This window comes from Camellia sinensis, chromosome 5, assembly GCF_055761805.1.
Source record: "Camellia sinensis isolate YWXY chromosome 5, ASM5576180v1, whole genome shotgun sequence".
Taxonomy (NCBI): Eukaryota; Viridiplantae; Streptophyta; class Magnoliopsida; order Ericales; family Theaceae; genus Camellia; species Camellia sinensis.
In genome coordinates, this window is record NC_138965.1 from 162,661,413 (window position 1) to 162,673,111 (window position 11,699).

Below are 11,699 nucleotides of genomic sequence, written 5' to 3' on the forward strand. Positions count from 1 at the left end.
TCCAATCTTTCAATCTTAATTTTCTAAATTTTTGATTTAAAAAAAACCTCAGCATTTATTGATTTGGTCAAAATTCTCTGATCAACATTTATTAACTTTTTCCAATCCACATGCCTGCATTTATTGATTTGGTCAAAATCTCTTATTAGCATTTAAAATCTCCTCATACAAATAATTATAGATACAGCCCGTGTATAGTTACTGCAGTAGTTTTTTTAATTTCTACTGTACACTATGGTTAGTGATAAGATTGTTAAATTATTTTTATAAAAAAATCTTAAAAAACATAATTTATGTATTAAAAAAATTAAAACAAATATAAATATCTATAATTATCCCGTGCATAACACGGGTGATAGGCTAGTATTATATAAGCAAAATGAGGTTTTTGTAAGGAGTACTGTGAGAGTTCCAAAACCTCATAATAAATTTGTAGATTTATTGAATTAAAAAATAAATTTAAAAAGTAGTATTAGCTAGTCCATTAAAGTAATAGTTTTCAAAATATTATAATTCTATAATTTATAGTTTTCAAAAGTAAAGATAAAAAAATAGTTCACATCTTTCCAACCTAATCATCTCCCATTGATTTTTATTTCCTTTAAAAAAAAATAAAACTTGCTTCTTACTATACTACTATATTATTCATACCATATACAACTACTCTCAAATCTTTAAAATTCACGATAAAAAATAGGTACCTTCAAAATATTTTGATTTAATTACACACATTTAATTTCTTTTGTACACTTTTTTTTTTTTCTTTTTTGATTTGTTTTGTACACTCATATGTACTAATATTTATGCCTAAATTATAATTTTTTTAATACATGTAATGGATGTGAGAAGAACTTAAGTATATATGATTATAAGTACCCTTACTATTGACCTCATTCATTGATTTTGTTTTCAAAAAAAGAAAAAGAAAAATCCTATATCTCATCAATTTAATTCTTTAGTTAATGGATTTTCACACTAGTAAAAGGAAGTTTTTTTAGTGTTTTTTATAATGGTAACTTCATTTCACAAATAATTAATTATTTTTCAAATATTAAAATATTTTACGTAAAAAGTTGCATTAAATAAAAATTTAATAAAATTTAAGTTGAAAATTATGATTTGTTTTGAGACTTCACTTCTTTGATCAAGTTCTATACTAAAAATAAAATCTATGAACTAGTTTAATCTGATCTTAAATAATTATTTTAGATGTAAATATAATTTAATATTAGATATATTTTAAGAATAAATATATAATTTCTTAATTGAAGTATTAGAATATTAGTAAATATGCCAAATATATATTCATATTTTTTTATTTTGGTTATAAAAAATTTTACAATATTTTTACTATTTTGAAAAATAAATAAGTGGGCATGTGATGGTTGGGCATAAACCAAAATGATTATCTAAAAATGGAATTGGCATATAGCATAAAAATTAACCAAATCCTATTTCTACATTACTTTTAGTATTTGATCCAGTATTAGCTCATACCCGTCATAATTTAACAAATTATTAAACATAAGCTTAAGTTGATTATTATTAACTGTTTTCACTAATTGACCGATAAATTTTTAAATCGAGCCCAATATAGGACTAGAACAAGCTCCATATTTTAGGTTGATCCAGTATTATATAATTTTTTTATACATAGATATACTTAATTATTCGTGTATGAATTTTTAATATAAATATATAATTTTTTTACAAAAATAAATAAATATGCCAAAAATACACACATTTTCTTATTTTGGTTATAAAAAATAATCATATATTTACCATTTTTTTTTTTAAATAATTGTGTTAAGTGATCATGAATTGGGTATAAATGAAGATAATTCTCCAAGAATTTAATTGTTGGTATAAAAATTGATTTTAATCTAACTTCTAAACTACTTTTAATGTTTAATATAAGTACTATCCCTCAAATTAGTTCATACTATTCAAAACCTGAGAAATTATAATATAATTTAAACATAAAATTTAAATTAATTATTACTAACTATTTCTATTAATTGATCGATCAAAATTTTAAATCAGGTCTAAAGTATGATTAGAACAATGCCCATATTTTAGGTTGACATTGAATAGTTTTTTCACACATATGATATACTTAACTATTCGTGTACATATTTCTTATTTTATTATAAAAAAAATACTAACATATATTTATTTGCCAGTTTAATAAATAAATGCGTTAAGTAGTTCATGCTTAGGCATAGATTAAGATAATTCTCTAAAGATTAGGTCATGGCCAAGTTGAGATAAATGTTGAGTTAATTAGATTATATCACTTCTAGTGTCTAGCACAATTATAAATCTTCATGCCAACTCTTATTCTTTTGTATTCGTGAATTATGGCATAGGAGAAACTATAATTTTATGCTTAAGTAGACATATTTTTAAAATTTTATAAAATAGACAATGGGTAGGTAATAAATTTACAAGTATAATTTATTATATGATTGGACTATCTCTGACATAAAATAAACTAATATGCAAAATTTATAAAACAAAATGCATTTATATTCTATTGTAAATATAATTTTTGTAATTTTATTGCACTTTTTAAAAAATACGTTCTACCATAATCTATTTATTTCTTATAAATAAATTTTATGTTGTTATTTAATTTCAAAATTAATTTTTAATTATTTATTTAAACCTGTGCATAGCACAGGTATTATGGTTATAAAATAATTTTAAGAAATTACATTCGTGCTATGGAGATCCGTTAAGTAAAAGTGAGTGAGGAAGAAAGAAAATAAAAGCGCCTAATGTGAGAATTATGAAAAAAATCTAAAAGTTGTAATTGGTAGGTAAATGCTAATTTCAAGAAATATAAGAGGATAAGGGTCACTGGTAGCGGGGATTTGGTCAAAATATTCTCATAATAAAACTTTAATGCATTAATGACACCTTAAAAAGTCCAACACACGCTACTATTATCAAAATATTAAACTTTAAAATAATATAACTTTTGAGGTAGTGATTGATTTTTAATGAAATTAGTATTTTTAGTATTCTCTTATCAAGATCTATCAAATAAGATCTATATTGACTATGAAATTCTTAAAAAAAAAAAAAAAAAAAATTATTACCGTTGAAATTAATATAAACAGTAACAATAACATATTACTCTGGTTATTTTGGCAATATTGTCCAAGAAAAAAAAAAGATATTTAATTTGTTCTTACTCAATTTTATATTTCCGCCTTAGGGGGGTTTATGAAGCATAATAAATTGAGCTGTCTTTTTCACCAAATAAGGGTCCAATAGAGGAATTTTGGCTAAATTTTCCTTCCTTGTTTGTCATTTTCATTTTTTTTTTCAATTTTTTGATTTAAACAAATTTTGCTCAATTGAGTTTCACAAAAGTATTATTATTATTATTATTATTATTATTACTATAACTATTATATGGAAAACTAAAAAAATGTAATTAGTAAATAATAATAATAATAATAATAATAATAATAATTATTATTATTATTATTATTATTATTATTGTTGTTGTTGTTGTTGTTGTTTCACAAAATTTACGATATCACCTAATATATGGCAAACTAAAATTATGAAACCCTTAGAAAATAATAATACATTTATATTTTATCATAAGTGTAGTTTTTGTTCCTAAAAATAAAAATTGAAAAGTGTAATTTTATAACTTAACATAGGTTTTGTTTAATTTTTACTAATTATATTATGATTGGTGTTATTGTTATTTAGAACTTAAAATATAGCATTAAAAAAAATAAATAAGCAAAATTATAATAAAAATAATTAAAATTTAATTAATTTTATTTGTTTACTATTTAATTTTAATTTTAAAATTATTTATTTATCTAAAACTGTGCACAACACAAATATCACGCTAATAAATAAATTATTTAAATTACTGATATAAGTCCCAAATGAGTCCACCCAACCCAACAAACCTCTGTTGCTGGATGCTCAAAAAAAAGAATTCATTTCCCAAATTAAAAATTAAAAAACGTTTGAATCCCAAGAAATACTAGGTCAAGTGGTCCTATGGCACTTGACCAAATCAAGAAGTGGTGGTGCTTTGAAACATTACATACAATAGATTTACAAGTAAATACTACAAAACTAAAGGGGTTAAAAATAAATTGGGATAACATCAGGCCTGTATTTATAATATGAAAAATATATTTTTAGTAGATAGATACATGGCATTGTTATACATGAATTCGATACATATGTCATCTCTGCCCTCTCTCTCTCTCTCTCTCTCTCTCTCTCAAAACCCATGTTCCCCTCTCTCATACCTCACTTTTCACTTCCTATAACTTCACTCACTCACACACTCTCTCTCTCTGATCCTCTCTCTCTCTCTCTCTCTCTAAAATCAGGAATGATCGCAGGAACCCAGCAAGAAACGAAGCTCCGTCTCTGATCAGACGTCACAGAATAAATCAATCATGGGTCCCTACGATGCATCCATGAGCAGCAGTGGAAGCAACTCATCATCATCATCCGCCGGCGAAGCACCGGATCAGATTGACGGACTGCTTGCCGGAGCCGGGTACACGGTACGGTCATCGGAGCTCCGACACGTGGCCCAGCGGCTCGAACGCCTCGAGAATGTCATGGTCAACGCACCAGCAGAGGTCTCACAGCTCGCAAACGACGCCGTTCACTATAACCCATCGGACCTCGGGTCCTGGGTCGATTCGCTTCTCTCGGAGTTCAACCAACCCGTGCTCGTACCCGCCTCCGCCGATCTACCCGAGTACTCTGATCTCAGTTACCTCGACGGCTTGGTGGGACCCGCATTAGATCCGACGGTTAATAACACCGGGTCATGGGCGGAACACCGTAGGGCTGAGCAGCAGCAAGAAATTCCTCGGCAGTTATCGGTGGTGGAGGAAGATTCCGGCATTCAATTGGTCCACGCGTTGATGACGTGTGCTGAGTCAGTCCAACGTGGCGAATTCTCATTGGCTACGACCTTGATTGACGAGATGCACAATTTGCTGACACGTATAAACACAGATTGTGGCATTGGGAAAGTCGCCGGCTACTTTATTGATGCACTGAGCCGCCGGCTCTTCGCGCCGCAAGGGGTCTGCTCAGTCGGGTCGGCTTATGAAAATGAGATTTTGTACCATCACTTCTATGAAGCTTGTCCTTACTTGAAATTCGCTCACTTCACCGCTAATCAAGCGATATTAGAAGCATTTGAGGGCCATGACTGTGTCCACGTCGTTGATTTCAATTTGATGCACGGCTTACAATGGCCGGCTCTCATACAAGCCTTGGCTCTACGACCTGGTGGGCCGCCGTTGCTCCGTTTAACGGGCATTGGCCCACCTTCGCCCGATAGGCATGACTCGCTCCGTGAAACCGGGCTTCGATTAGCCGAATTGGCCCGTTCCGTAAACGTCCGATTCGCTTTTCGTGGGGTTGCAGCTGCACGGCTCGAAGATGTCAAGCCTTGGATGTTACAAGTCGACCCAAAAGAAGCCGTAGCGATAAACTCCGTCATGCAGCTCCATAGACTACTTGTACCGGACCCAACTCGTGGATCGCCAATTGATATTGTTCTCGGGTGGATTCGAAGGTTGAACCCAAAAATCATGACGGTGATTGAGCAGGAAGCAAACCACAATCAACCCGAGTTTTTGGGTCGGTTCACTGAAGCCCTATATTACTATTCAACTATGTTCGACTCTTTAGAAGTTTGTACAGCTCAACCCGAAAAGGCCTTAACCGAGATGTATATTCAAAAAGAGATATGCAATGTGGTGTGTTGTGAAGGCTCGGCTCAAGTCGAGAGGCACGAGCCGCTGGCCAAGTGGAGGGCTCGGTTAGTTGGGGCCGGGTTTAGACCGCTCCATTTGGGATCCAATGCATTCAGGCAAGCTAGTATGTTGTTAACGTTGTTCTCGGCTGGTGGGTATTGCGTGGAAGAGAAAGAAGGGTGCTTGACGCTCGGCTGGCATAGCCGCCCTCTCATTGCGGCTTCAGCTTGGCAAGCCATTCCTCAGACAAACCCACCACCACCACTTGGTTTTTAATGAAGTGTGTTTGTACAACTTGTAATTTGTACCAAGTTTAATTTCACTCGATGAGCAAGTACTCTTTTTTGTTTAGATAAATGCTTCTGGTCCTCTCTTTCTTTTCATCATCCATTCATGCAAACTTATGTTTGGAATTTTATGTCGACATATATCATAATAGATAGGGTACATGGCCTAAAAAGGATGATGAAAAGATTAAGGGGTTGTTTGGGATATTTTAAATAAGTGAATTTTTTGATTTTTTATAAAATATAGGTGGGGTTTGAAGTGACGTGGTAGAGAGGTAATGTGACTTAAATAAGATGATATGACTTAAATAAGATAGCGATTTTTTAACTTTTTAACTTTTTGAAGATATGTCAAACTTAGCCTAAATCTAGTCATCAGAGAACATGGAAGGTAATGCACTTCTAGTGCTTAGTGATTTTCAAAACAGTGCAGTCACTGATGAGTCACTAATGCTGTGTTTGGTTGAAAAATTTGAGCAGAGATTTGAAAAGAGAAATGAAAAAGATAGGTAAAATGTGAATAAAACATGTCTATATTTCATTTAGTTTCACATACCTTTTTCCTCTCCCTTCCCAAATCCCTTCCGAAATTGAAGAAAGAGTATACTACCTCCAACCCAATGAAACATCAAAGATTAAGATTATATTTGAATCTTAAATTTATCAAGACAGAAGAAAAATAAAATTATTTATACATATTCATTTTTTTTTATTTATAATTAACTAAAAAAAAAAAAAAAAAAAAGTTATTCAACTTCAATTTCTTAACCCACCCCAAAAACAAAAGTTAGGTTATACTTTATTTTCTTTCTTTTTTTAAAAAAATATTTTATCCATACAAAACATCCACAAATTGGAAAAGCAAACAAACTTAAAATACCATGAAAATTAAAACTAAAAGAACAAAAAATTTCGTGGCATTCTAACATGTGGCAATGGAGGTACTAATGGCTAATGAGCCTTTTTTGGGAAAACTTCAACTGGTCTATTCTCTCATCCAATACAAAATTTTATGAACAGATTTTGGATACGCATGATCACTCATAAATCACGCATTTCAGTTAGGCAAGTGTTTTGGCCCTATAAAATTGATGTGATACATTTAAATGATGTTGCAAAAGTCTATAGACTATAGTTTACATTTGAATATGGTATTGTTTGGGTGGTGTGATTCATGCATGCCTTGAGTCTATTCATACTTAAAAATGCCTCATCTCACCAAACATGAATAATGCATAAAGATGCTTGATTAACTACCCAACCACATCATCAACTAGGTATGTTTTAATGCACTAAAAAGATTGATCTTTGCCAAATTTGATTTGCAAGACTTTTTTTTTTACTGATTTTGATTAAAAAGCACTCATTTGAAGTAATTGGGGCTGTGAGGCACATTTATGAATTGAAATTGATGGGGGGAGAAATATTTTAGCTTTCCTTTGGGAAGATTTTTTTTAGTTTAACTTTTAACTATTTTAGTCTGGTTAAAAAAGTTTTGTTTGAAATAAATTTTTAAATTTTTTGTAATTTTGTAAAAGAAAAAATAAAATGATTATAATTTTGATGTAACATTTTATTTTATTATTATTTTAACTTATTTTATCTTTTGATAAATTAAATTAATTCCAACTATCTTTCCAAACGAAACCTAAGCCTAGTACAGGATGTGGATGTGGTTCTATCTCTATTAATTTAATATAGAACTCAACAATATCGTCACCTTGGATAGGGTTGCCCTAGATCCATAGGTTCCGTGGGATTTTTTTTGTGGCACGACTCTAAACCCTATAAATGTATGTAGAGTAATATTACAAATTTTAAAATTTTATTTAGAAATCTATCTAAAAATGTTAATGTGTGGTTTATATTTAATTTATAAATGAATCTCCCCTACAATAAATTAAAAATTTTAGAGACAAAAAGTAAAACCTTTTAGCACTAAATTGTTGTCCCTAATTTATTAAAAATATTTTCAAAATCTTGTTGCAATTATTTATTTATTTATTTTTTTTTTGACTTTTCGAAACTATCTTTTAATAATAATTAAAATTGATCTCTTACTATTTTTTATTACAAACTTTTCCCTATTAGAGAGAAAAAAAATTGATGCCTGAAACTTTTATACATTTTATTGTTCACAGTTCACTATTTAAATTCTAACCCTTCCTTCACATTCTATGTCATTCTCCTGTCCCAATTTTGGAATACTTAAGCCTATTTTGAAAAATTGAAATTTTAGTAAAAAAGTAAAAAAGACGCAACGAAAAAGTAAAATTTTTTTCTCTATTTTTTACATATTTTTGTTTTATAAAAAACTAAAAAATCATTAAAAAACCAAATCTCAAAACAACTCTTAAACTTTGTTATATATATATATATATATATGTATGTATGAGTGCGTGTTTTTTTTTTTTTTTTTGTTTTTTTATTTTTTTCATTTTTCAACTATCTTTCAATCAATGGTTGTTGTATGAGTGATTTTTCGACCACACTGCCAACTCAGTATTCAGTTGGAAAGCACTGGCAGAATAGATGACACCTGTCTGACCTACAACAGAAAGAGAAGATTCCGGCGGTGGTTCGTCCACTCGGGGGCACTCCGACGATCAAGTCAGTATATCTCTCAAAGATAATCAATAGTACTAAACTCACTGAACAAAGCATAAAAGACATACCTTCGACCCATGAGGGTGCCTCTCTTTTATAGCCGACATAATCCTAGTCCCAATAGAAACCTAGCTTCAATGGACTTAGGATTACTGCTAATCTTGGACTCATAGTAGGATTAGGATAAACTCTCTAAGAGTCTTATTTTTACCCAAACTGAAGTCTTCTCCCATCCTAGGACTCTTGTCCCTTATCCGCTTATCCCGGATTCTGGTATTCTCGTAAATAACCTCGGCCTAGCCGAGATCATCTCAGCATCATGACCAGGACACGTGACACCTCGACTGACACTTCGGTGTCACCTCGGCCACGTGTTGTCATTCAAAAATTATGTCCCCATAACCGCTCGTTAGGTTCTATTACCTCGGCATCCTGAGGTGATGGAACCTATATCATTTATTCTATTTAGCATGTCGGCTAAGCTCGCTTCATCATTTATTGCCAAAGTCAGAACTCGTCGGCTCAATATGACCAAGACCTATTGTCATGACCCGAACCCGCCCCTATGGGTTAAGGACATAACCGGCCAGCAATTTTGAGATTACCTACGGCCTCAGACCAAAACAGACATGACTTGTCAGAGTAAAGGGGCCAAACGGAAGCAATAAATAAAAAATTTGTCCATAGAGTCGTGCTTATATGCACATTACCAGACCATATTCAGTTACGTTAATAACCCACATCAAAAGTACAGTTCCACAAAATTCATTACAGACAGGATCATCCAAAACGAGTCAACCTATGACAGACTATTTACAGATATACATAAAGTCCTTGCCGGCAAGACAAAATATAATTACATAGCAAAAAGGCAAGGGTAGGTCTCAAGAGTGAGACGCAAGGCTGACTTCCGCAAAACTCGGATGTTTTCCTAGCAGACTTCACTGGGGCTGGGTTTGGACTTCCCTTGGCTCACCTACAAACACATGAATGAGCGTGAGCGATAGCCCAGTGAATAATATCAAATATGACAGTTACATAACAATGTAGAACAACATGTTCCAAACGGCCTTTGGCGCAATTCACATTTCTACTTAACATGTATATTATATATATACTTATACAAAATTTAGATCAAGTGACTGTAGTTCCAACGTGCTGGCCTTTGGCTCATTCAGGTTTCTGTTCTTGTCAAAACGGCCTCCAGCCCATTCATTTATGTCAAACGGCCTTCGGCCCATCCATTTATGTCAAAACGGCTTTTAGCCCATTCATTTACGTCAAAACGGCCTTCGGCCCACTCATTCATGACAGAACGACCTTCGGTCCATTTATATTCATCTAAACGACCTTTGGTCCATTCATATACATCAAAACGACCTTCGGTCCATTCATTCTTATCAAAACGACCTTCGGTCCATTCATATTCATCTAAACGACCTTTGGTCCATTCATATACATCCAAACGACCTTCGGTCCATTCATTCTTATCAAAACGACCTTCGGTCCATTCATTCTTATCAAAACGACCTTTGGTCCATTCATTGATCCCTGTCAAACTTTTGTCCACAATCCCAATTAACAACCCATAAAGTTTATAAGGGAATAACAATTGGACATTGACAAGCTTTCAAATATTGATATTACTCACAGTGATCGGCTTGTGGATTCGCCCTGGAGCTTGACCCTACACATTCCATGCACACAAAAGGGTCATTAACCATTCAATTCGTCCCTTAATTCACATATTCCTCTTTAGGCTATATTCTTATCTCATTAACTCATTTATAATGTTTAACACACGCCGAAGAGTGATTACAAGTGAAAGAGAACGGAAAACGAAACACAGAACGCATGAACAAAATTCCAGAAATTAGGGTCCCCGTTCGAGCGTCAATTTACCCGCTCGAGCGGACCCTCAAGGCCTGCAAAAGTACTGGTTGCATGAAAAATACGCTCGAGCGTTAAATAGGGCGCTCGAGCGGAAGGCCTGACAAAATAGCTCCCACGCTCGAGCGTCAACTTCCCCGCTCGAGTGGGAACCATGTCTGCAAAAACTGCTGGGAGCTCGATTTCTCCGCTCGAGCGTCACTTCACCCGCTCGAGCGGACATCGAAAATCTGGATTTTCCAGATTGAGTTCTTGAGCTTCATCTTGACATTCAAAGGCTCTAAATGCAGGATTTCGGTCCAAACTTCACATAATCATATACTAACATGGTACAAACATAGAATTACAACATATTGAAGCTCAATTTCATAATTTATCTACATGCATGTCCCAAAATATGTTAAACTCAATCATTAACATAACCAATTCATGCATTCAAACTCATGTCTTCTCAATTTGTACATGCATGTGATGGATTAGCCACATTCTCAACTTAGATAACACAAATGATGATCAAAACATGAGTTTCCTTTTAACATTTCACATGGGTTATACACATTTGTGCTTAAACATGCAAATTTCAAGGTATTTCTTACATGCATGCACATATTAAGCCTCAATTCAACAAACACAACTCAACTTCATCACAATCTTGTTCTTGATCACCAAGATAGCTTGGACATGCACAAAATTACAATTATAATCCAAGAATCACTCACCTAGGAGCTTGATTCTCACAATCTATGATCAAATCTTGACTTAGGCTTCCAATCTCCAAGTTTCAAGACCAAAGTTGCACAATCCCTCTTTCTCCCCTCCTATAGTCGGCTCTCCCTCTCAAATTGAGTTCAAGAATCAGCCAAAATAAGCTAAGGGAGAGAAATAAGGTGTAGTGCTCAAATATGGCAAGTCCCACTAAGTCAATATAATATTAGTAAATAATTGGGCACCAATTTACCAATTTAATCAACTTAATCTGGTCCGAATCAATTTTTCAATTAAATTTCACCGTAGGCTCTAAAAATTATGCCAATCACAATGGCGTAATCAATTTCGGGTTCTGTGGCCGATAAGGCCCTCGATTAAATTTCCAAAGTTGATTAATCAAACAAATATTCCTACGGTGAACAGATAAAACTTCAAAATC

General features: G+C 32.8%; 1 protein-coding gene across 1 annotated transcript; it reads left to right on the forward strand.

The window, feature by feature from the left end:
- Positions 1–4,112: 4,112 nt before the first annotated feature.
- On the forward strand, positions 4,113–6,125 carry LOC114276070 (protein SLENDER RICE1-LIKE 1). The gene has a single exon (XM_028217795.2). It carries the CDS (start codon positions 4,446–4,448, stop codon positions 6,042–6,044), a length of 1,599 nt encoding a protein of 532 aa, XP_028073596.2. The 5' UTR covers positions 4,113–4,445; the 3' UTR covers positions 6,045–6,125.
- Positions 6,126–11,699: the final 5,574 nt, after the last annotated feature.

Excerpts from the sequence above, each read along its gene's own strand:
- LOC114276070 (XM_028217795.2), top strand. The coding sequence starts at position 4,446 with ATGGGTCCCTACGATGCATCCATGAGCAGCAGTGGAAGCAACTCATCA.